This window comes from Rissa tridactyla, chromosome 11 (genome assembly GCF_028500815.1).
Source record: "Rissa tridactyla isolate bRisTri1 chromosome 11, bRisTri1.patW.cur.20221130, whole genome shotgun sequence".
In the NCBI taxonomy this organism is placed as follows: Eukaryota; Metazoa; Chordata; class Aves; order Charadriiformes; family Laridae; genus Rissa; species Rissa tridactyla.
This window is the reverse complement of record NC_071476.1, coordinates 6401883-6427274: the sequence shown is the minus strand read 5'-3', so window position 1 is coordinate 6427274 and position 25392 is coordinate 6401883. Positions and strand designations below refer to the sequence as shown.

General features: G+C 39.4%; 1 protein-coding gene across 1 annotated transcript in view; it reads left to right on the top strand.

Annotated features, from left to right (window-relative positions):
- Positions 1-6922: 6922 nt before the first annotated feature.
- The window catches only part of SPOCK1 (SPARC (osteonectin), cwcv and kazal like domains proteoglycan 1), a 306342-nt gene continuing 287872 nt past the window's right edge, over positions 6923-25392 (top strand). Inside the window, exons 1-2 of the mRNA XM_054217393.1 lie at positions 6923-6978; positions 7355-7522. Coding sequence (XP_054073368.1) covers positions 7355-7522 — 168 coding nt within the window. The 5' untranslated portion in view covers positions 6923-6978. The remainder of the gene's footprint in view (positions 6979-7354; positions 7523-25392) is intronic.

Below are 25392 nucleotides of genomic sequence, written 5' to 3'. Positions count from 1 at the left end.
GCATCCTCGACATTTCTAGACTGTCACTGTGGATAAAGCATTTTCCTCCTTTATAATTTCTGCCCCTAAGAGTATTATCAAGGTTTGGGGGTTATTTTTCTTTGTTTCTATAGTCCTGTTATCATAGACAATTCAGTAACTGATTAAAGCAAAGGAAGATGTCTGGAATTCTTTTAAATTTTTGTCCATTTTCTGACCAGAACATGGTCCTTCGCAGAATACTGTCCTTGGTGCAAGGACCTGCTTAAAGTACACGTGACTGAAGTGATAGTTCATAGCTGCAGGACTGTTTAGCTGGATGAGGGTCTGCCCCTGCCATGCTTGAGCAATGACTACGCTGGGGTAGTAGCGTAGTCTTGCTAGAGCGATACAGGCTTGTAGCAGATCTGAGACAATGGCTAAATTTTTGTCAGTCACCTTCAGTATCCCCAGCCGGGGTATGTGGTCCACATTCCTTGAATTTCTTACAGCTGCCCCGGGTGCTAGCAGACACTGATGCTGACCCTGTCTTGCACCTTTTACCTCTCTTTCTGCTACCGCCACAGCTAACGCCTCTCTTCCCTCCCTACCTAACACTTCTCTTAAGGACGCTGACTTCAAGGGATTCCATGACTGTGTAAAATAGCATTTAGTTTTCCATAAGGATTCAAGATATTGGGGAGGAGAATCATCCGCTCCCCTAGAGAGCTTAAGCTTCATCCCTAAAATGTGGCAGCAGGGAGAAAGAAAATTGTTTCTCAACATTATCTGAGAGTATTGCATTCTAGCACATTCTTAACATTATCCCCCATAGGAAAACACTGAAGCCACAAAGACTGAGAGGGTTTATGAGTATGCAAACCATTACGGCTCCTCTGTGGCTCGTCTTTATTGTCCTCATCTGTAGACATCAATACTTTTGTTTTATTTTCTTTAATGAAAAGAGAGTTTAGTGAGAGGGAGAAGATTGTTTGATACAATAAATCCCCAGTTCTTGTTTTCATGCTACTCAGTAAATTCAAATCTGATGTTAACCATATGTAACTGGGCTGATGCCAAGCCCGGCCTCTGAAGTTGCAAGATGTCTTGGGATTGTGTCCGTCAGGCAGCACTGCTTCCAGACCGGCTCTGGAATCTCCAGGAAAGCTTCTGCTTTTGTAAGGATCTTCATATGTGTTTATATGAGCAAGAGAAAAGGGGGATGGGAAGAGCAAAGCAAACGAGAGGAGAAAGGGAAGAATGGAAGAAATGATCATAAAGAACCATAAACAGCTCAAAACGCCAAAATTGCATAAGATGGTGTTAGAGACAAAAGAAAAAGTAGTGAAAACAGGAAAAATAGAGAAAGTTTAAAAAGAAAAGGATAACATAGGGAAAGAACAAGCACATTTGAGACTTCTTTAACTTTTATATGAATGCAAATTTAGTTTTTGTATTTCGGCCATTAATGATGCTCTATCTTCCATGCAAATTTAATCTCTGAAATCTGACTATTAATGTAAATGGTGTTATTTTTTATTGTTTGATACTGTGGTGTGTCACCAATGTTCAAAACAGGGGTTTTACTGTGGTAAATTCTGAACAAACCCATTTGATATTTCACATGTTAATCTGCAAATCTCTGTTTCTGTTCATATATTACAGAGAGTGCTTAAGGCAACTCTCTATGACTACTTGACAGTGGCAAATCATGGGATGATATTTCCAGGCTGAAGAAAGCTATAAAACTTCATACTAGTGTTTCATCCCAGCTAAGTATGAAGTCTGAGGACAAATTTAATTCTAATGACCTTTTCCATCTGAAAATGAAGGCTGCATTGGCAGAGTTAACACTGGCATTAAATGGTGAGAGCTCTTCACTGCAATATTTATGTTAACCGATTTTTGTGATGCAATTCCTAGTAAAAGTTCCAGTGGTAATAAAAGCCACCATAAAATAAGGTTGCCATTTTACAAGATACTTTGTGAAATACCATAAAATTACTTTTGTCATGATCACCGTATCCACTAGAAAGATAAGAAAGTGAAACCATTTGTCAAATATGCAGGGAATATCTTCCCACGAAACACTTAGTCTTTAAACTGATGAATGTTCTGATATGACCCGAATAGACTGATGTGGGTAAAGTTCTTTTTTTTATGTTAGTCTGCAGGTCCTGAGGACAGTAATCACAAGGCCTAACTTCTATCTAGTGTGCCTCTGGTTTTGTAGGCTCTTTCTGGAGTCAATAACATCCTTCAGAAAACAACCCACAGTGGCTAGGACAGTCGTCTTCTCTGAGGCATCATTCAGAAGAACTTGTTTCTTTTTACTGATGACAGAGGAAATTGAGGATTCGCCTCAGAAGCTGAAAGTTAAACATTGCGAATACCTGCTTCAGTCTCATCTTTCAGTTTAAATGTAACCTTTTGTTTGACTATATGTTTTATGTGAACAGAAGTTGTTTTCAATTTTAAATGCATTTTTCTCTTTTTTTTTCTTCTAGATACCTGTGGGCCAGAGAGCTTTGCAAGGTGGGAAAACCTCAGTCCTGAAATCCACCTCCAACTTCTGTAGGTGGTAAGTCACTTTATTTACTCATTGGTTTTACTGTTCTTTTGCTTGAGTTGTTTTGTTTCTTATACATCTCTACCATAAACTGTGTTCAGCTTTTACTTTGCCCAGAACTTGCCAGTATTTCAATTCACTTTAATCTGGGATATTACAACTAATACCTGGCAGCAAATAGATTGCAGAACATGTTGTAGGATCTTTCCAGGTCAATGGATGTTTTCTCTTACACTGAAATCACTGACATTGGGGTTAAGTGCTTCAGAGGGATAAGAACACAGGGGACTGCACCAACTGCAATGTCTCCAAAGTCGCTGGTGCCACTTTGCCTGCTAGAAAACCATAATTTTCCTGCCATGTGACATACTTGCAGCACTCCTGGTTGCAAATTCTTGCAAAATTCCAAGCACTGTTGCAATAAAATATGGGTGTTTTATATAGAGAAGAGGCCAGGAGCAGAGGCGAATAAAGAGGTCAAATCAGAACGTGTATTTGTAGTATTTTCAGAGAAGAGGAATTACGGTCTGTTGTAAAATGGAAAAATGTCTCAGGAACTTTGTATAAGCCAACAATCGCTTATCGCACAGGTTAAACTAGTTTTTTTTTCTGCACAATTGCCCAGCAGAGCTAACAAAGCTGAATCTGCAGTTCTGAGAATCACAGGAGGAAATAAAACTCCCGTCTATTAAAAGGATACAACAGTACATGGAAGATACAAAGGGATGTTAAATAAAGGTCTGCGCCACCGCATGTACCTTTTTAGTGATATATTTTAAAATCCAGTTAAATTACAAGAATTGAATTTTCCTAATCCAGTAGTGAAGGACTCTGGTACACAGTAAAGTACAGAAATGCACATTAAACATTTGTTACTGTAAAGATTTTCTTTCCTGATTAAGTGTTTAAAAAACTGAAGCCAGTGGAATTGTGCCTCACAGGAGGAGGGGAAAAACCATCAATAAAAGTCCACAGATGATTTTCGAGGCTCTACAACAAAGGCTGCAGCCACTGCCTCAAGAACTATGGAAGCAATCAAGAAGGTGAAAAAGTGAGTCTTGCTATCAAGCATAACTGGGGGAAGTAAAATCCTTTACACGACAATGTTTATGTGCTATTGCTACTGACTTTACACTAGTGGGTACACAGCTGCTGGCTACTGGCGGTGATGTGGGACAAGTTCAGTGCAGCTTTAGGGAAAACAGGAGTGGCTGACTTGGTTCTCCAGGCATCCTTGCTTTGGTCTAGGGGAAAGTTAACGTGTTTCAGTTATATTGCCTGCAAGACTGGTGCTGAAGGCTTTGTCTATTAACTGAAAGTCCCAAAGTGCCCTATTAAGATAACTATAACACTCCTCTGTGTGGGGAATTTAGCTGGAGACGAGATCTGCCCCTTGATTCTTAAGTGTGTGAAATGCTTTCTGCACCAGAAGGTTCTGCTTCCAGAATGAACCTGGACAGGCTACAGCATGGGGAAGCTGGCAGGGCATGCCTGTAATTACAACTTCTGATCAAATGACTTATACAGTTGAAGTGAATTATCAAATAATATCCAAAATCAATACCGCGGCACTTTTTACAGCTGCAAGCATGAAAAAAAGTGGTATTTAACTCTTCAGTAGTTCTTCTAACTCGGAACAAAGCCGCTTTTTACATTCAAAATACCAAATAGTTGAGTCATCCACTATAGCGAGATCTGTAATATTATATTCTTGGATCAGAATTAGAGGCAATTATAGCACTGTCCAGAGATAAAAACCAGCCAACAAGGGTGTTTCAATTCTAGTCATGGATGATAAACAGTGTGGAGGTGAAATGCTGCAGCTGCCGAGTGATAGAGATTGCTATCAGGATTAAACAGGAAGCCTGTGTTTTACTGGATCAAGAAAGATTAGCCATGTTTTGAATATGGGATTATGAAGTAATTAAATAAATGAAGACACTTTTCTGATACAAATGTTACAAGTAAGAATGTAATTACTCACTTTATATACGATGTTTCTGTAATTTATCATTCAGGTCTTTGACTGGAAAGCATATCAGCCTGCTTCATACTAAGTGAAGTCAACCGTACTGAAGTCACTGAAGGACCGAGCCCTGGCGTGCTGTGCTAACAAGCATGTTTTACAGGGATGAACTAACTGCTGCTATAAATATACAGTGGGTAGAACTCCTACAAGTTTTGGTGGAAACAATGTTCTGCTGCTCTTTACCAGGCTGGCCTGGCAATTCATGACTTGAAGAAATGGTCAAGGGAGGATTAAATTGGTCTGACCTCCAGTGGGACCAAGAAAGTGGTAACTAGCGCATCTATGCAAAACTGGAAGCACTGATGTAGTTTCTTGTGCATAAAAATTCCCAAATATTTAGCAGGTAAATTTTGTGTATGACGGTGCTGAAATGTAGCAATGTCTGGGGTGAAGCACGTAAGTCAAACAGAACTCTGTATAGCCGAATGGCAATAGATTTCTGTAAGCTCACTGGGGAAATCTCTTAACCATGAGATATAAGATGGTGCAAGATCTTTAATGTCTGTGCAGAGAAGACAAATTCTTTGTTGTTAAAAGCCTTACAGAAAAGGCCCACACAGAACAAACTGCACAGTCCTCTGTTAATCTAAGTAAGAAAGGAGAAAGCTTGTGTTCCTACTGCCAGGTGGAAATTATATAAACCTTATCCGTCACTGAAACTAACAGTTTTATAGGAACGTCTGTGCACAACAGAGAGAAATTCGAGAGGAATACTTACCCTGGACCACCATCAGAAGAATGGTATAGTCCAGTACAGGAGGGAAGGTGGAGCAAGGTGCTTGGATATGGATTTACATCCAAATCTGCAGGGCTTTGGTTTGGATTTCTCCTATTTGTCGCTTTTATTGGGTTATATTTTGCAGGCTTGTAGCTTTCATTAGATTCTATGTGCACCACGAGGAGAATACAGTATGGGGTACTTATGTGCGTATGTGCTTGTTCTCTGCTCTTAAAATTAATAAACCCTCATTGTTTTTTCAGTCCCATAGGCTTTATTGTGGTTATGTGGTATTTAGGAACTGTATTTAAAACCAGATCTAGGAATAGAATTGTATACTGACTTCAGTGCCCAGATATATCAGTAAAAAATTAATAACCTTGACCCTTTCCTGTGTTACTTAAGAAACCCACGATGTGCCTGTCTGGAAAAAGTGGACTTAACCCTGTTGACAGCTTTGTTGAAGAGAAAAGGCAGTATTTACAAGACACTTTGATGAACCATATTTGAAAAATATCATATGGAACAGCACTCACAGCTGTATTTAAAATAGATGGTCAGCAAAAGTATATGTCCTCATTTTTGGGCACCATATTAATTAGCAGGGGATGAGCTCTTTCTTCCATCCAGGTGCAGAGAATGAGACCATGAACGACAGCCTCCACTCCATATTTTAAAAATTAATTGCATATGCGAAAATTCCCTCTTTCCTATTCCTTGAAATGCTCAGAAGTAAGAGGAGGAGGAGTGCCTTCCTGACGGGCTTCAGGAAGGGGTACAGCAACAGCCACACAAATCCCGATGTGGGAAATTGCCCAGCCCTCTCTCCCACCTCCTCAGATGACAATGGAGAACTTTCTCCTTTCTTGCTGGAGGTCTCCTCCTTTCACCCTAGTTCCTAGACCGGTATGTAGCTCCTCTCATCTGCCTCCTTCCCATTTCTAAAAAATGGAAGATGGCTTTCCCTTACACCCTACCGACAGCCTGGGCTGTCCCCTACTTCATTATCTGATGTGGGAGCAGAAACCTCTAGAAACCTCTTCGTGGTGCGTGGGATGTGTTGACCAAGGGAGGGGAGCTCCTTGTAAAAAGAAATTAAGAAACCGGGGATGACTTCCATGCCTTCGAATTATCTTTACTTCCAGAAATTGTAAAACTATTGCTTCAGGATAATCATATCCTACCCAGGGCTTATAAAAGTTATGTGTGGTGTTTTTTCACTGTTTTTAAGGCCAGTTTTACAGCTCTGTAACTCCTCAGGCTGCAGCAGCGCTGAAGACTCGATTGCCGAGCCCCCCGAAGCGGCCACCCCCAGCCTTCCTCACAGCTGCCCCCTCGCCGCGGCCCTGCTCCGCCGTTGCCTCAACGGCCTTTTCAGCACCTCACAGAGAGACCGTTAAACGACGACCGCTGGGCGCGAGCGGCGCCTCGCGCCCTACACCTCGGGCGGGCGCTGCCCGTGCCCCGCCCCCGCGCCGCCGCCGCTCGGCGGGTAGATGGCGCCAGACCTCGCCCGCTGGCAGCCGCCCGCCCCGCCGCCCTCCACACACACACACGGAGCCGGAGCCGCTGACGGCACCTACTCTGGGCTCGCCGGCTTCTCCCACCCGCCGCCCGAGCAGCGGCGGCCGCACAAAGGAGAGGAGGCGGCGGTGGCGGCGCGCACGGTGCTCGGAGCCCCGACCGGTGTGGCACTGCCCGGAGGTAGGGGCATCCTCTCCCCCGTGGCAGCCAAACTTCGTGGAGGCAGCGCTCGCTGCTCCCGCGGGAGGCTTTACTGGGGTCTCGTAACGCTGTATATTCTCCTGGCCGGTGTCTCTGCCCGGCTCCAGGTGACCTGTGTTGTTATTATTATTATTATTATTCCTGTGGTTGTTCCCCGCCCCTCCAGGCTGGGCGCGTGGGGTGGGTCTCAGCGGACCTGGCAGCTCCGCAGCCAGAAGTTGGCGAGGGGCATAAGGGGAGACGAGCCCGAACTCGGGGCCCCTTAAACTTACCTGCCCGAGGAAGCTGCCCCCGCTGCCGCCTCGCCGCTCATCTCGTCTCCTCGCCGCTCATCTCTCCTCTCCTCTCCTTGCAGATGTCGGGGGTGCTGGTAATCGCTGCCTGGTGCTTCCTGCAAGTGGAGAGCCGGCATCCTGAAATCATCACGAGTAACAGCAATCATGGTAATTTCCTGGACAACGACAAATGGCTGAGCACCGTTTCGCAGTATGATAAAGACAAGTACTGGAACAAATTCCGGGATGTAAGTACTTCTTCGTTTACTGCATACTTCTTGGTCCTTCCATTTGACCGTAGCATCCTCTCAGTGGGTGGCTGCTGGCTTTTAGAAGCTGTGGGTAGAAGAGAGATGCAGCTTGGGCAACCGGTTGCTGCTTGTATGAAGGACGTTCAGAGCTGTTCGGAAGCTGGACAGAAAGTCCTGGCGTTCTTGATTACCCAATTGATCGAGGCAGCTTGGGCTCGATGTCAATCTTGCTGAAAGCGCACGGTCTTCAATTTTCCTTTGGGAAGGAACTTTGAGTGAAGTTTCTGTGCCTGCTGCTTAAGAGGCTAGTTAACTGTAAAATGATGAAACGGGGTGTGTGAGAGAGGGGAATGTTTACCAGTTCAAGCCACAAGGTGGTAAACAGTGAAGCTTGTTTTGCCTGCAGATTTAGGGGAAAACATTTTATTGTCAATTCTGCTCATGGAGATCTTTGACGTTGGTATAGGGTTGGAGGAAACAATGCTTTGACTCAGTTTTTCTTCAGTCTGGAAAATAGGGGCAACTTCAGCATGTGTTATGAAATGTATCTGTACAAAACAAATCACTTTCTTAAGCTTAAAATTAATTCTTGAATTCCTCTAGTTTGAATAAAATTGCATGTGTTAAGTCAATGACTGGAGAAAGGGAAATGTAACATTCATGGTAAATATTTACAGAGCTCCTTTTGCTTCTGTTGTCTGTATGCTGAAAAAGCTTTCTTGGAGTACACACAGAAAACCCTACTTCAGTCTGCCCAAGGCTGGATAAAGGAAACATTACTGTTAATGTTGATCGTAAGCATATTGAGGTTAAGTGTTCTTTATTGCGTGGGATTTGTGTGCTGTGGCTGCAGTGTGACTCTAGGAAAGGGAAGAGTAGAGCTCGCTACCAGTTCTGCTACTACTATTCCCGAAGAATTTTTTTGTTTGTTTGTTTTTTTAGGAAGCACTGGTGTCCTATCGTATATTAACAAGTTAAACTTTGATGCTACGTGTTTGTCTCTGTGGTCTTAACACTGTATCTTACTTTGCAAAGAGGAAGTCAAAGTATTACAGTTAAATGTGACCTGTCTATGCCTAGGTTATTCTCTCTACGTTTTTCTGTAGCTGTGGTCACCTCTGCGTCTCAGAAATCATGCTGCTCTGAATCTCAATATAACAAAGTATGGCTTTAACAATGGTATCAACAGATAATGTCAGAATGTATATTTGTTTGCTGTCACTGTGAATGACTTCCATCTCCTGGGACTGTTGAAGTTCTTGTATATTAGGTGTCCGGAAAAGCCTATATTTCAATGTAACTAGGTTTTTATTAAGGGGATTCTACAGTTAATATGGATTCATATATTTTTACCAGACTCCAAGGGAATCTTTGTTAATATCTGGTTTAGTCTCCTGGGGAATGCAGGCTTAGGATTTCACTTGTTAATTTCTACATCCAACTTGATGTGAGAATTTGTCAGTATTTGAAAATGGCAAATTGAATGAAGGACCGACAAATTAATCCAAAACGACTTTTAACTAGGTACAGATTTATAGCAAGGGACATCTTTCAACAGTCTCCTTCCAAACCGAGACCTTGTATTAATCTCATTTCTTGAGCTTAAAGCTTTTATTTCATTTTATGTAGTTTTTTTGGGTTTTGGGGTTTTTTTTGGTTTTTTTTGAAGCCTGGACTCCTTGTAACTCCTCTTCTTGTCTCCTTTCCCCAGTCTCACAGTCAGAGAAATTATTTTTCTTCCTGTGGAAAATGTTCATGAAGATTACCTCTTTCATGTGTTAAGAATTCACAACTGAAAATGCTTTTTTAGACTTTCTGAAAATGCTAACAAAAACTGTAAAGCCTCAAAACTCTTTTCTATAGGAAGAATCATTTTATGGAAAAAACCCTCTTAACCAGTCCTCTGCCAAGCAAAAGCAAATAGTATAAAGTTCATGCAAGGTTTTAGGTATCCTTCTACTCAACATTTTTAATGGTTCTATTTAATTACTTCAAAACTATCATATTACGAATGTGTGTGATTATCCATGAAACCTTTTTATGTGGCAAATTAACAGAGACTACTAATCATCTCCTACTAAGCTTTTTCCAAAATGAAAATATAAAAAGCTTGCCTCTATAATTAAGCTCTTTTTAACTTATCTTCAACCAAAGTGATTTACTGCATCGTAATCTTCTGTGAGAGGTTCTGTGTCCACAGATGAAGACATGAATAGGTAGAGTTGCTGCCAATGTAGCAGGTATAGTAGAGACAGCACGCTTCTTGCATGCAGGGATGTTAGAAGAAATTTGGTCCTTGCTTCGTGGCTGTGGTGTTGGGGATAGATTGTTAAAACATTTGTGAAAAACCTGCCTGGTGAGATGCAGCATTACAGTATTAACTGCTATGTATGGGGTAAATTAGCATTTAATTCATAATTGTAGAATTGTAGGTAAACTGTCTTTCCATCTTTCCTTTGTTCCCAAGCTGTAACTATATATACATCCTTACCTAGATGAGGTTCTTGATACGGGCTTTGCACAGGAGGCTGGAGTATAGAAGTGATGTTTCAGTTAAAATCTTCTTGGGTCTGATACTACAGCTACTAGAGAGCAGGTGGCCCAGTTCATACCCTGTAAATCAGCAGAAGCAAGGTTGTAGTAATTATCATAATTACCTTTAGTAGCTTTCTGAATTTTATGTCATGTTATATAAATAAAATCGCACAAATATTTACATAAGTGTGTCCTTATGTACAGTAGGAGAAAACACTGCATGTATGGAGCTGAGATTTGATTGTTTTGGGTGTGACTACTTTAAAGTCTGTACATGCATGGAGCACAAACATCTGTGCACACTTATGTGCATATAAATCTGTCATAATGTTGCAGTACTGGGTCGGTTTCTTTACAGATGATATATAATTGAATATAAAATATTAAATTGGGCTTCTCTGAAGTTTTTCAGTTATTCTTTTCAAAATCAATTGGTTGGTCAGCCTTATTGAACTATGGTCCAATATGGCCTGATTTGAGAAGACAGCTATTGATCTTTTTTTTTAGTATGACCCATATTTCTTTTGAGCAAAGACAGCATGGTAGTTACACTTAATGGCACAGCAGTCATTACTCTTCCGTGAAAAGGGAGCACAGAAGTATACCTCATTTGATGTCTGCATTACAACTACATAATCAGGCTAAATTTTTAAGTCTGACTGAATTTAATAGTGTGAAATGATGACCTGTCAACGTTTTCAAAAGGCCTCAAGGGATCTAATAAAAACAATACTTTACAATACAATCTTTTCACATGATTTGAACACAATTTGTAGAGTATTCAAGTGCTTCATTTTTAAAAACAAGCAGAGCCTGTAAATGAATAGTAAGACCAGTGTGACTGATCTGTTGTGAAGCACGTGCTGTTGAAAATCTTGTATATTTTCCAGCTGTCCAGTATCAATAATGATGTAACATCTGATGTATTAATAAGCTTTCAGTATAATTTCAACTTGATATTCCTGTCTGTCTTCCACCCCTTTTTCCTTTTCTGCCATGGGCTTTCTATGTGACCAATGGCAAAATCTTAGCTCTGCCCTAAGTTCCATTTTATAGCTGGGGATAATAGTTTTTCTCTTCCTCACAACTGTGTGTTGAAGCTGTAAAAAAGAAAGGACAGAGCTCAGGATCTGCGGTAAAAGGTAATTTATTATTCACCTAATGCATATATTGAATGTGGCTTGATACATACCTAAGTAACTGACTAAGTCTAGTTTAGTAAATATCTAAAACATAAAAACTAAACCAATATAAATAATTACTAGAAAAAGAAAAAAGTAAGCAAGCTGGAGTCTGGAGGAAGGAACCCCAGCTATTTCCTTTATATGGATTTGAGGCTTCGAACAGCAGACGCTGGGGATATGAGAGTCAAATTAGACCTCTTGATATTATGAAAATAAATGTTAAGGCCTCGATCTTTCGATCAAATCTGTCGAGAAATCCTTTGGCTTAAGAGGAGTTCGAGTGCAAATTCGACACCTAAGTGTGAAGTGAATTCTTATGAGTCTTAGAAAGCATTTATTATGTGACTAGCCATACGCATTATTGTAATAGGTCACACTGCAGCATCTCATTGTGTTCATAGAGGCTTGGCACAGAAGGCATAGAGTAAGTGTCCTCTTAGTGTTAGGCCTGTCTTTAATCAAAATTATATGAACAGACTAATTCTATTACTTCTACTTGGAGTTATGTCTATTACATTATTAATTCTTATATATGAAAAGGTAATAAGTTCAACTAGCTATGGATTAAACTGCAAAAATGAAGAAAAAAGTTAAATGAACTTAGAAGATCTAGTATTACACCGTACAAGGAATTTCTATGAAGCTGAAAGCTAAGAATCTTGGCATGAACTCTGGTTTCAGTGGATGTTTATGCATGGCAGGCTGCCAGACCACGTTCTGAGCATTAACTAAGCTGTTTCTCTAAATTTTATTGCTTACAGAATTTCAGTTCAGGCTATCATGTTAAAACCCCCATGCATTATATGCCTGGAGATCCTCTGAGAATCTGCATGCCTAAGAAGCAAGGCATGAAATATCATCTCTGCGTATACCTTTCTCAGGCTTGTTGTGGATAAATAGTTATGTATAACTATCAGCAACATGAATAGTTATATAAAAGTAGATTAGATAATATAATAGATTTCCCAGGTTGGTCACAGACTACTGTCTCCTGATATGATCCACTAAAAGGACAATTTTGTCAGTTATTCATGTACATTTGCCTTTCTGAGCCTATGAGTTCCTCCTCGCGCTTGATCAGAAGTGCAGTGTTAGGTGACAAAGCAAATACAGGGCTAGGAACTGGGGGACCTGTGTTGTTCCAGCTTTGCAACTGATGAATTGTTGGACTTTGGGCTGGCTCTTCACACTTCTGCACAGATTTTCCCCTTGTTTCACTTATCTTGCTCTGATTTGTTTAGCCCAAAATTAGAAGTGTGGCAGTGAAACTTGATAGCAGAGAGTTGGAAAACACGACCAATACTGAGAAGGGTTGGAATACCGAGCAGGCAGAATTGGAAGACCTTGAGAACACAAGTAATAGAAATGAAATGAAATTTAAAAGTACAAAGTAGAAGGTCATGGAATGGAGAGCTAACACAAATTTATTCTGGGTCCTGGCAGCTCAGCTTGAAATAGATGGAGGGAAAACCTGTGTACTTCTATTGATTTGCAGAGTTATTCTAAGTAACGAAAGTAATGCTACTCTGAGGAGAGCAAACGTATTGTAGAATAGCATAAAATGAAAGATTTCTGGTTCTGTTGAAGAAATAAAATTGTACACTGTATAGGACAGAATACTTAATCAGGAATATCGTGAACACTTCTGATCACTGAAATTCAAGAAAGACAATTTTTTTATGGAGTTGGTGAGCCAAAGGCCTTCCAGCATCCTAGGGGAAAAGACCCTGTTTTAAATAATATACTGTATTAGTTTACTCATACAAAGGTAATTGTGTAAGAGTGGATTTGCTTCAGAATGTTTATTGAGAGAGGGAGAGCAAAAGTTTCCTTGGTTGAAGTTGAGATAAATAAGTAGATAACTGGTGACCAAAATAACCCTATTCCTGAATTTAGGAATAAGGTTATGACTCCACCCACAGTTATGTTTTAAAAAGTTATCTTAATGAGCTCTTCAGTTTCAATATGTCACTTGTATGTTATAAAAAAAGATTATGGTGTAGTAAACTGTAATAAAAGAACCTGGATTTTGGGATTCTAGAGGCCTTGGAATTTTATATCCCATGTGTCTTTTCGACAAGCTGAAAGCCTCTTGCAGATTGTTGTCATGCTCCCTATCCCTACAACTTCTAGTGTGGTGGAACCTGATCTGCGATACCCAAGTGTCCCCTGATCCTTTGGGATTTTTGAGCTAGCGGTTCATTTGTGTAGACCGGGTTCTTTCTGCTGTCTCTTCCCTGGACAGTACATGCCTTCAATGTGATCTCACTACTAAGGACTCAACCAATTTCAAGATATCACCTGATACACTAGATGCTAAGGAGAAGCTATTTAGTTTGGGATTGCATTTTTTTTTTCTATGTTGTATCTATGCCTACAGGCAGAATAAAGTATTTTTCTGCCAACAATTTATTACCAGAACATCACACTTTCTACTTTTTTCACCTCAAATGTAAGCATAGGTTTTTCTGTGATTCAGTGATCAATACATATATTCCTGGAGAACTGTTCAGGCCCTGCTAGTTATGTAGTAGTGAAAATAGTCATAAGGAAGGGTACAGTACACTTGAAGAATACCTACTAGCTGGGTAATGGATGTACCCAATCCATAAAGTGGCTGAGTTATGTGGTGGGACACAGGCGCCTCAGGCTTGCTTCTCAGGGGTTTATCATTCCAAGCCCACCTTCAGATTTTATTGAAGGTGAAGACTGTGTGTATGGATTCTGGTGGATCTTGACTGAAGTACAACTGAGTTGAAATGTGATTTAGAAGTCTATCCACTGTAACATAGGTTGTCTCTTAGGGCAAGCCTTACTCAAAAGAGGGACAAGGCTGGAATATAAATGTGATTGAAAAGTACAGCTGAGATGTACTTGCCAAAGCTGCGTGAAGTTTAAAAGAATAGCAAAACATGAGCCTGAATCTGTGCAAACGTAATTCATAATCAACTTCTTACAAACAGAAGAGAGATGCTTCCTAAAAATGCCCTTCTCAAACTTGACACTTCCCTTCTGCAGTGGACAAGGGGAAAAATAATGGTGTTTATGTCAGAATAATTAACTCGGAAGGTACAGAGCACCAGCTTTTTGTAATTAACCGGCACTTATCCAGCCTCCTTAGGAATTACCGAAGACTCCAAAGCTAAATAGGTCAGTAGAAAACTAGAGTGTTAGTTTCTGTATTATATGTTTCAAATTATAACTTGAACTGTTTCCTCACTTACAGAAATGTTCTGTAGGCTGCAGTCACAAATCATATCCCTGCTATGGAATTCTGTAGGTTTGAAGTTTTCACTAATATGTTTTACAGGTTTTTAGAGTAAGCATTCCTGTGTTCTGCTGCTGCCCGCCCCCATCCCCCCCCCCCCCAAAAAAAAAAAAATATTATAGGATTTCTGTTCTGTAGGGGCTCACTTTTATTACAAATTTAAACTGCAATTTTGTCAGATTCCTGGGAGGTGAGTTTTCCATTATGTTTCTGGATGTAGACTGTGTGTTTTAAGAGTTGTAGTGGGAGCTATATAGAAATAAAATGATGTAAATAGCATGCTCCACCTTTGTAAGGACGTAAGAGAAATCTCTTGTTTCTTGATGACCATGAGGTTAAAAATGAATAGAAAAACGGAAGAGCCAGTTTTGATGTATTGTAATGATAGCACCTTTGTGCATGGGGGGGTGAAAAAAAAACAGCAAATCAAAACCGGATACACAGTTGTGAGGTAGATTTTGTTTATATATTTCTCAAAACTCACTCTTGTAGAAGGAAAAAAGAGGGGAGGGGAAAACCCACACCAATGAGCCATGCATCATGTCAAGCCATGTCAGTGTGTACAAAATGGGTGGATTGAAAATAGTCATAGGAGGCCAAGTTCTGATGTCTGTTAGCGTAACAACTGTTATCAGACTCACATATACATGGATAAATAAAACAAGTTTTATTTCAGGTAGGTTGTCCGGGATTAGGGTTGAGAAAATCAGGCTTCTTATTCTCAAGTGCCAAATATTAAAGTTTAGTTATGATACTATGTTTTGAACATCAGGGAGATTATTGGCTTTTTTTGTCTCAGATACTTTAACTGTTTGCTCTATAGTTATGGTTTTAACTAGGAGGCTAGAAATATGTAATTTCAGTCAGCGTGTCTTTAACAATGTGTGCATTTTTTGTGTATAAAATATGACACTGTCTGAATTTGGGGTGAGACAGCTGAGCTGCTTTTACAAGAGGGAAATGGAGGTCAAATGTTACATCTCGGGTATGAAAACTTTTATTTTAGATACAGTCTGTTTATTCAAGGCTGTTTTATTATTTCTTTCCTTGTGTAACCAAAAAAGAGATTCATCCAAAAGAACTGTACTGAAGTCCTGGTTACGTTGAAGCTGATGACCAAATTCCCAAAGACTTCAGTGAGGCCTGAGTTTGATTCTCATATTCCTCATCTTCCTGTGCTCTTAGACAAAGAACAACTGTACGTGAAAGACCAGTTAGATTAAACAGTTCTTTTTGGCTTTTGGAGGACATTGTGTAATTGGAAAAAGCTGAAAGATTAGGTGTCTGACCAGCATAAATAGAAGAAGCTCTGTCAAAGTCCCTGGAAGAATCAAACTATCTGAAAATCAAACATCTACAGTCTACAAAGTACACATTTTATAGATTCCAACCAAAACAAGAAAGTGGAGTTGACACAGAGCAAAGTTAAGGTAATGCTGCTGTGTCTGGTGTGAATTTCTGTACTTCCAACACTTAACTCTGTCTCATCTTAACACAGGGCCTTACTCCTGCTAAGTTACCAAGCTTAAGTAGTCTGTCATCAGGTAGATAACTCCAGCAGTTATCATTGGTGGATTTTCAGGTTGGCAGCTAAAATTGAATTACACATTTGGGCTGAACATCTAATGTCTAATGAGTTCCAATGCTGAGATATGATTCAAAATTCAATTTACAGATTAAGTGCTAAGCTACTGAATAGAGGTTTTGGCAGGGAGTAGATTGGTCTTTATCTGTCACTTCTATAGCTTCGTTTGTAATCCAGGGTAACAGAAAATCATTCTCATTAAAAAGGTACAAGGGGGCATCAATTAATTCTGTGATCTTAGCTGTCCTCTTAATGAACTTAGTGTCATAAATCCACTTCACTGATTGCTTTCTCCTGGGCAGATAGAAAATACTTTATTAAAAATTACTGCTAAACTGTATTCAGACTGGTTTTCAAAAAAGGTCTCAATATATCATGGCTTATAGTTGAATTCTGACATTGGGATTGCTAGAGGTAGTGATACGTGTCTGTCTATGCAGGCTATTTTGAAACTGTCTAGTCAGGAAGTTCAGCTGTATATATAATTTCATTTGAAATTTCACAGCACATTCTGTGAACAGTTTTTGTGTGCTTTTTAGCTTGGAGATCCTTCCTTCCCTGAGTTTCATTGGCTATTCAGAAGTTTATTTCAGCATTGTCTTACAGTGTTTGTATATTGTTTGTATATATATCCTCTCAGCCTTTCTCTTCAAGTTGTAGCAGTTAGACAACTTGAACCTGAACAGAATATTGAGGTAGAGAGGTAGAGGCAGCTGCAGTCACTGGAGTTTGGGGCAGGGGGGGGGATGCTTACATTTTATAGATGGAGTGGGCGGAAGGCTGAAAATCATAATTGCAGGATTAAGAAGAGAGGTGGAGTTCCTTGTTCAAGGGAGTGAGTGGAGAACATTGATTTTAGAGTAGTGTTTCTGTATATACTGCAGATTTTGAGGTTCTTGGTAGAATTTGATTACAATTGGTAAATATTAATAAAAATCAATTTTAGAGAATTCATAAATGCAGTGACAGGGATTCCACCTCCCTCTGTATTTTCAGCCCCATAGCCGGGGTAAACAGTTTCAAATTTTCTTGTGCTGTCACTCTAAAACCACAGAATTAAAATATTTCCACTGAACTGTACTATACAGGAACTGAAATATTTGCCTTTCCATATTATTCCAATGTGTTTTGTCTCCCTCCTATTTCTGGGAGTAATTTCAGTAATCCCTTTATCTGAAAAATTTACAGTATGTACAAATCTATTGCAGTGATACCTTAAAGGAACTGTTCTAAGATATGGTCGCTTTATCCAAGTCTGTTGTACTTTGAACACTGGTTTCTAGGAGAAATCTGTTAGTATGAGCCAATATCTAATATACTGTAAGCACTTGCACTCCTTGCTCTCACGGGAGTTTTGCAGAGTGTGTTCATCTGCAGCGGTGCGCACAGCCGAGCTTTCTTGGGCTGAACCTGCCCTTGGGGGCCCACACTGTGCACAGTGGGTGAAGGCTCCTTCATCTCGTTTAAGAATACCTAGGCTTTTTGTGCCATAAGGAGGTGTATATTTAGATTAGACAGATGTGGAAGCAGAGAATAAAGTTGGTTCAGAGTTATCCATCAAGCTAATGCCAGATCTAACAACAAAATTTATGTCATGTAAGTCCCAGGACAGTGCTTTTCTACTGAGCTATGTACGGTGCTGGAATACAGAAAGACAAAGCTTAACAGGTCTGTATTCTTCCTTTGGATATATGTGCCAGTATTTGACAGCAGTGTTTATTGGGTCTAATTCATTTCTGGTTTGATAACATAAGCTTCACTCAAGGTATATAAGGGATAACTGTTGTCTGTTTTTTTTCTAAGCGAAGCCAGGGTAACCAATCTTTTTGATGATAGCTAGACATTTGTTATTTATTTAATACGAGGTAGATACACCTCTCGTTTGATATCGTATTGAAGGGGGACTAGGTATTTCCTGTTGAAGCAGGGATTTTATGCAAAACAGATTTCTTGTGTGTCATTTTATTTTAATGTTAAACTACATCTGGTGAAACTGATGACTTAGAAATTTTAAATCTACTAATCTTTTTAAAATTTGTTTCGTATGAATAAAAAAGAAATTGCTTCACATAAAAGAACACAGGAATGCTGCCTTCAGTAAGGATATCTATAGCCACTGGATAATTAGTGATTTAAATACAGAATTGTCTGCCACATTCCTTAAACACAACCACGAATCTCCACATTATGATTCACTCAGGACAACAGAATCCAAAAAGAAATCATGTCACATTTAATTAGAATAAATATAAACTGGAAAAATACTGCACAACTGTCAGTTATGCATATAATTGCAGTTCTGCAGGACGAAGGAAACTGGTAAACCAGATATATTTTCTCATAAGGAGGTATATAGTAATTCAGATCAGTGGCCACAGATTTATTAGTCTCCTCATGCTTAAATAGCAAAGTTAAATTGGATCTAACAAGACGCTTAATGTTTTATTTTCATTGGAGTATGAGGCAAGATGGACTGAAATGATGATCCTTATGTGATACAAATGTCTATTTTTATATCTAGTCTCCTTTTATTTCTCTAAAGCCTTTGGCTCCTCTCATAAAGAGTTGCTTTGTATCTTATCTTAATAAATGTTAAAATGATTTGCAGAGCAAAGATTTTGTGGCTTCTAATGAACTTCTTATAACCTGAGATGAAGGGTAATTTCTGCCTCCTCCCAGAGATAGCACTGCTAGAGATTGAGAGTAAGCATTTCCTATCCACGTGCAATGCCTTGTAAAAGGGAAAACAAGACTGAACATCAGTACAAGAAACTTTAATGGGTATAAATGGACAATTTTTGAGCTTTCATAGAAAGATAATATAAACAATTTTAGAACCATTTTAAAATATATTGAAACTTCTACTTCTAAAGCAACATCTGCCATCACAAATAGTCCCACCTCTGTATGTAAAGGAAAAAAAATCCAAACAACTTCTTATGGGCCATATTCTGATATCAGTATTTTTTTAAGTAATTGCAAAGCCTCAGGATTAGTTTCTCTTGAGATGCTCCATCCATGGTTTAATGGCAGAATATGGCCCCAAGAATGAGCAATATTCTATTACTGCAGGGCCCCTTACAAATAGAGATAGATGTGGCACGTTCTCAGCATGGCTGGAGCTTTCATTAGCAATGAAAGAAGCTGCAAACTTGGAAGCTATTTTGAAACCTACCTCCGTCATTGCAAAGCCATTACTGATATATCAGGGATGGTGCAGTTCATGTATTCCATCCAGAATGATGCAAGACTGTCTATAAAATTTGAACTCAATAAGGAGATATGTAGATATAAAATAAGATAGTAAGCTGAAGCCTTAGGGCCTGACTGATTTTAAAGCTGAAGCTTCCTCAAATTAAGAGTTACTGAAACTGCAATGGTGGAATAAATGTGTTTTCCTCAGTTATTCCTTAAAAAGAGACACTACAGGTGCAAGCAAATGGGGGAGAAAAACCACAAAACCAGAAATAAAACAATAAAAAGCCCCAAAACACACAATCTGTGTCATACGCAAATGAATGCTGGATGATTTAGCAGATCCAGCCAGAGGAGTCATGGCTGTGATGGAGACTTGCTCCATTAGGTGAGAAATCACGGTTGGAACAGTCTTTTCTGAAGCCCAGAGATCTCTCCTCATGGAAAATGCCTGTCAGAAAGAGGAAATGAAGAACATGACGTATGTCTGTGTACCTAGGTAATGAATTTATAAACACAGACAGAATGGAAAGGAAGTAAAGGAAAAACATGTTTTGGTCCATTAGAGAGGATTCCAAGAAGGCAGGTTGATGGTGGTGGTATGGTTAGAGGGAGAGGAGAGCAGGAAGGGCTTTAGAGAGTATACAACTGAAAGCTAGTTAGCTGCTGATCAGTATCCTGCATGACCCTGACCTGGGCAGCAAGTGTTCTTGTGAGCAAAGCTACTGGTAACCCCCACTTAAGAAATGTGTGTGATTCTGGCAACAGTTGCGAAGATTGTCTTGCTGGCTATACACAATACATTTTGGACTCCAAGCAATCACCGCTGGCTTATTGCCAGATGAGAAGCTATAAGCGTCTGCCCTTATGTGGTCTTACTACTGTGTGACTTGTGTGCTGTGTGGCGGGTGGTATTGCTTTTAATTTGACATAAACAACAAAGATGCATTGTAGAAAGAATATGTGTGCTTTAATCACTTTTTTCCTTGCAATGTAGTTGCGGATATATGTAGCATTCATAATTAGCAGAGGAACAGATGGCAAAAGCTTGGTTTAAAACAGAGCATCCACTGAGCGATCGTGTGCTGCTGCAAGCTTATCTGGGAAGCAGTTTGCTCTGTTTCCTGGGATGGTGCTCTAATACAGTGGTGCAGGAGTAAAGAAGGAAAAGAATTTGTAACAGTTGGTGTAATTCAGTGTGTAGGACATATACAAAGCATGAAAAACATCTAAACTTTCAAAACATCTCCTGGATGCTAGTGTCTCATGCTGCACAAGGATGAATGTCAACCTTTATTGTCCTGCATATCTGAAACCCGTTATGTATGCGTTCATGTTTAGAGGGTAAATATAAAAAAAAGTCCATAGGATTTCTCCTTTCCCTGTCCTTATTTCTGCACAGAAGGGAACAATTCTGTTCTCTGCCCACATTTTGGTAAGTATTGTATTGTAGCTTATTTAAAACAAAAGCCCTAAAAAACAAATCAAAACCCCTTTCTATATTTTGCTTGTGTGCTTCCAACAAATTGCAGCACACTGCAATTTTCAAAGCTAGAAAACATGAGAGGATTTTGTCAGCACTTCACCATGACACTTGTTTCACATAGAAAGCCAGAGGGCAAAACAAAGTGGTTTCTTTTGGTCCATGTAATCTTTTTAGAAAGCAGTGGTAGCCCTGCAGGCACAATCACTGAGATTCGTATGAGGTAATGTTCAGAATGATGAGATCTCAGATGTAAAGGCTGATTGATTAGTTGCGTGATTCCATTCTCCAAATTCAAAACTTAAAAATACTTGATTTTAAGGAGAGGCAGGAGCAAGGAGGAGAACAGAAGGTTGCTAAAACGAAAAATACTCTAAATATGTTTTTCATCAGTAAAGTAAAAACATGGTATTCTCTACCCAAAGGAGCTGGATGGATTATTGCAACCATCCAGTCTAGTCAAGATCACATTTTCATTTTTCTTTTTCCCCCTTTTTTTTTTTCTTTAAGATAATTGAACTCATGTTGAAATGTTTATCTCTGTGAGATGACCCGTATTTACCTTCAAGTCACGGTCAATTGGGTATTCTTTTAGTCTGTGAAACTATTTTATATCACTCTTCCTCCCTGCAGACTCTGTGGATACAGACCTAAAATATTTCTGTGAAAACAGTGGTGCCATTCCCTCTATGTATGGAATATTTTGGGCAGTATCTGTAATAGCCAATGAAATGATGTTTGATAGCTCCTATTTTTCTCCATACGCTGAAATATAAATTTAAACATGTTGTGAACTGAGTCCTCTTTTTCCATTATAAACTCCCTGTGTCTCCTCACAATAAGTAATTCACAGAATAAACATGTGGTTTTGTGTTTGCCTAGACATCTCTGTAATTGCCAATTTTCATGTAAAACTGGCTCAAAATTTTTCCAGTGTGAAAGTTTCCAACTTGTGCCAGTTTCTTCATTGTCAAGATTTAATTAATTGTTTGTGTTTATTCAGTTTAATTGTCAGGTTTTTAAATTCTTGAGTGTATTTAGATCGTAATGTATTTAGATCTTGGGGTAGAAACACTTCTATGTGTTTGATCATGCAGAAGCCAGCTCACAGGGGACTGTCATCTTCACAAGGGCTGCTGACCAGTACAAATTTTATAATAGAAATAATTAAACTTTGTCACCAATTGATGTCGTCAGTAATAGAACTAAATGAAAATATCTGTGTCAGTATGGGGTCTTTTTTTGTTGAAAACCTCCGTGCCTTCTCAGTATACTGCTCAGACTAGAAATAAACTTCAGCTAAGTTTATTGAAAGAACAGCACTTTACAGAGTTTTACTTCTTCTGGGCCCTGTGTACTTTCCCTTTCCTCTTTTAGACCTCATAAAACCAGTTCACGTTCAGGAGTAGCCTTTTCTAAGTTAGCCGAAGTATTTTCAATTTAGTATTGAATGAAGTATTTTCAATGTAGAGATTATCAAAACAGTCACAACTATCAAGCTCTTGGGTAAAAGCATTCCAGTCATCTTAGTATTCACCTACGAGAACTACAAAAGCAATATAAGTTCAGTTGCCCCATAACAGAACTAAGCCTGAGCTGTTTCAAACATTAGTCAGAAATAATTCCTTCCAAGAGTTTTCAGAAATTGAGTTTATTACAACCACTTGAGCCAACAGGTTCATGAGTCGTGAACTTTGCCCAGAAGAGTTCCACTCTCTTCCTCGTCTTTGGAGCTAAATTAGTGAGTTTCTAAAATGCCTTTTCTCATAGTGTTTCCTGAACACCACATCGGTGGCTCTTAGTTGCACGATCATGGCTTCAGAAGCAGATGTTTCTTAATGCTGAAGCATGGAATGGCAAGGCAAAATGACTTATCACCCAGGATCTGAAGTTACTGCAGCTGTGCTACTTGCAACTTCAACTGCCTTGAAAGGCTGAGGAATTGCATAGCATTCACTATAATGGCAGGGTTTACTGTTACCTGCTGAGCTGCAGAATTGTTCCTTTCAGGTTAGACTATAACTTGCACTAATGTGACTGTGCAAAAAATGGAGACCACCTAACCTACTCTCCCAGTACTAGTAGCAGAGTAGTACTTAGGACTGTTTATTGATTGGCTGTGGATACTTTGAGAAACCATGGGGGACATACCAGAAGAAGGTCCAGGGAGTTGGAGACCTGACTTGTTCTTTTTAAAATGATCATTAAGCTACTCTACTCAGCAGTAAAACATGAAAAATATGCCTGGTATGGTGTTACAGGAAACCACGTGAAATCCAATGACAGGGAGTAAACAGCTTATTGTTAACAATTAGGGGGAATGGCAGGAGGAAAAATAAAAAGAAATTTCATAAAGAAAACTTTCATTTGCTGCCTAGGGAGTGTTTCTTTCTGCAGGAAAGGAAAATGCAAGTTGTTGCTCACTTTGTTCCAAAACACTGTATAGAGTGAATTCCTGATTTGAAGCAATGGCTACCTTCATGAGCTTTCTAGCAAGGCAAATGCAGTGTTGACTCAAGCCGTCTAACATTTACACCCTGCTGTGATCATACAACTCTCTCCTTCCACCTCCTTTACGGATACCAGCAGCAGGGCTTGGCCTTTACCTGCTTACCATTTCTGAGCATTAAAAATCCTTTCTTCTGGGCCCGTACACAGAGACCACATAGGTAAGAGATGGATAGTCACTTCCTTTATATTCCTGGTTAGAACACAGCAACTACCTGGCCTTTTATCCATGTCTTCCAGTTTATCACTCCTTGTAAATCTGATACTGATTCTATTATCTTTTGCTTTCACATGCACACAGTATGCAAGTAGGAAAAGCTAGAGCGCTACAGGAGTAGCAGCCTCGTCATTTGTGTTACATAAATTGTTTTATTTTTATTTTCAGCTTTCACTTTCTGAAAAGCAAAGCAAAATATATGGATTTTTATCTCTAAGTATTGTTTGTACTCTACTGGATATAAGAAAAATGTGGCTGTTTTCCAGAGGTAGACCTTAGATCATACTTCAGAAATTCATAGTAAATTCCCCAAAGTGAAGAGTGGGAGCTATTGCTGTAATTTGAATAAAAATGATAAGAAAACACCAGACTAAAAGTCATGGCCAGACTCACTTAACAAATGAAATGTCAACCTACCAGCCAGCATTAAAAAGAATATCCAACTGATGCTTCTTTTATCCCTGTACAATTTGCAAGGCTCCTAGATTGGTGCTGGAGAGAGCATTGGTACTTGGCCTGGGTATGACTGCACATAAGAGGACAAGGCCATTAAATCATTCGGCATTTCTGACAGTTTTATCTCGGGAGAGCACTGGGATTTCTGCTTGTCTCTGTTGAGTAGGATGGCTGCTCTCAGAGATGAATCCTAATGTGCTTGAGACCTGAGTGGAAAGGGTCCACTGGCATTTTCAAGTCTTTCAGAAGTTCTGACAGTGTGAAGCACTACTGTCTCTATTACTGAGATTCTGAGGGTAAAAAACCCCTGAGGTTAAACCAAACAAACAACCCAGATTAAAACTGGCTTGTTTGCATGAAAATTATTCACACTTAGAGGTGATTAATTCAAACCATCGTCTAAGATGCAGAGTTTTAAGCCTAAACATAACCTTGGGTAAGTTTTACTGTTTATTTTCATTGAAAATCTGTAGTATTTTTTCATCAAAAACGTTTTGGGAATCTGCATGCACATTTTATAAAGATGTCATCTGTAGAATGAATTTACCTTGTTCACGAAGAGCTTTTTTGTCATCAAAGATATATTCCAGAGCAAAGCAAGCTGCTTTTGTTACCATTGTCCTTGCTCTCAACTAAAGTAGACATGTTCTATGATATTGTTTTAGTTTCCTCTCAGAACTAACTGCTATTCCATCTGTTCCTTTGCTGTGCTTTGCCGTAAGCTAGGCTGTGAGAGAATCCCTTGTAACATGTTGAACTATCCTCTAGAAATAATAGACTGTGATAACTGCGGCCAAGCTTTTGTGATTTCTGGGGATACGAATTTTAATATGATACTAGAGCTGAAAAGAGTCTTTGAGAATGGAAAATGGATGTTTCCTACCTCCATTTTGAAGCGTGGTCTAGAGAAAGTAAAAAGTTAACTGCCCTTTGTTTTTCCTTCTGGTGACTGTCTCTGTGGCTTTTGCTCATTTGATGATGTCAACATTATTCTCATACTAAATCCAAAACACAGCACTATACCAGCTATTAGGAAGAAAATTAACTCTATCCCAGCTGAAAGCAAGACAGGTGACCATTTCATACTCAAGCTTAAGTGTCTCTGAAAACTGGATCGGGTATATTCCTGCTCCATGCAAGGTTAAGTTAGTATTTCTGAAAGGGCTGTTACTAGTCCAGATTATCCTTTGGGCAGCGTTCTCTCCCTTTGGTAACTCTACTGACATTTAAAAATCCTGTAGCTGAAAAATTAATCAACTTTATAGGGATAGGTGATGTGCATCCTTAAAAGAGATTTAGTTCACAGTATATTTTGGCTCATGCCTTAGGTGAGGAGATCAAAACTGTGGGTCTCTGCAGCCCTTTTGAAACAGGGTCTTGACTCTTGGCCTTTGCTTAAGACTTGACAGAGCACCTATAGGGTCACACAGTATTTT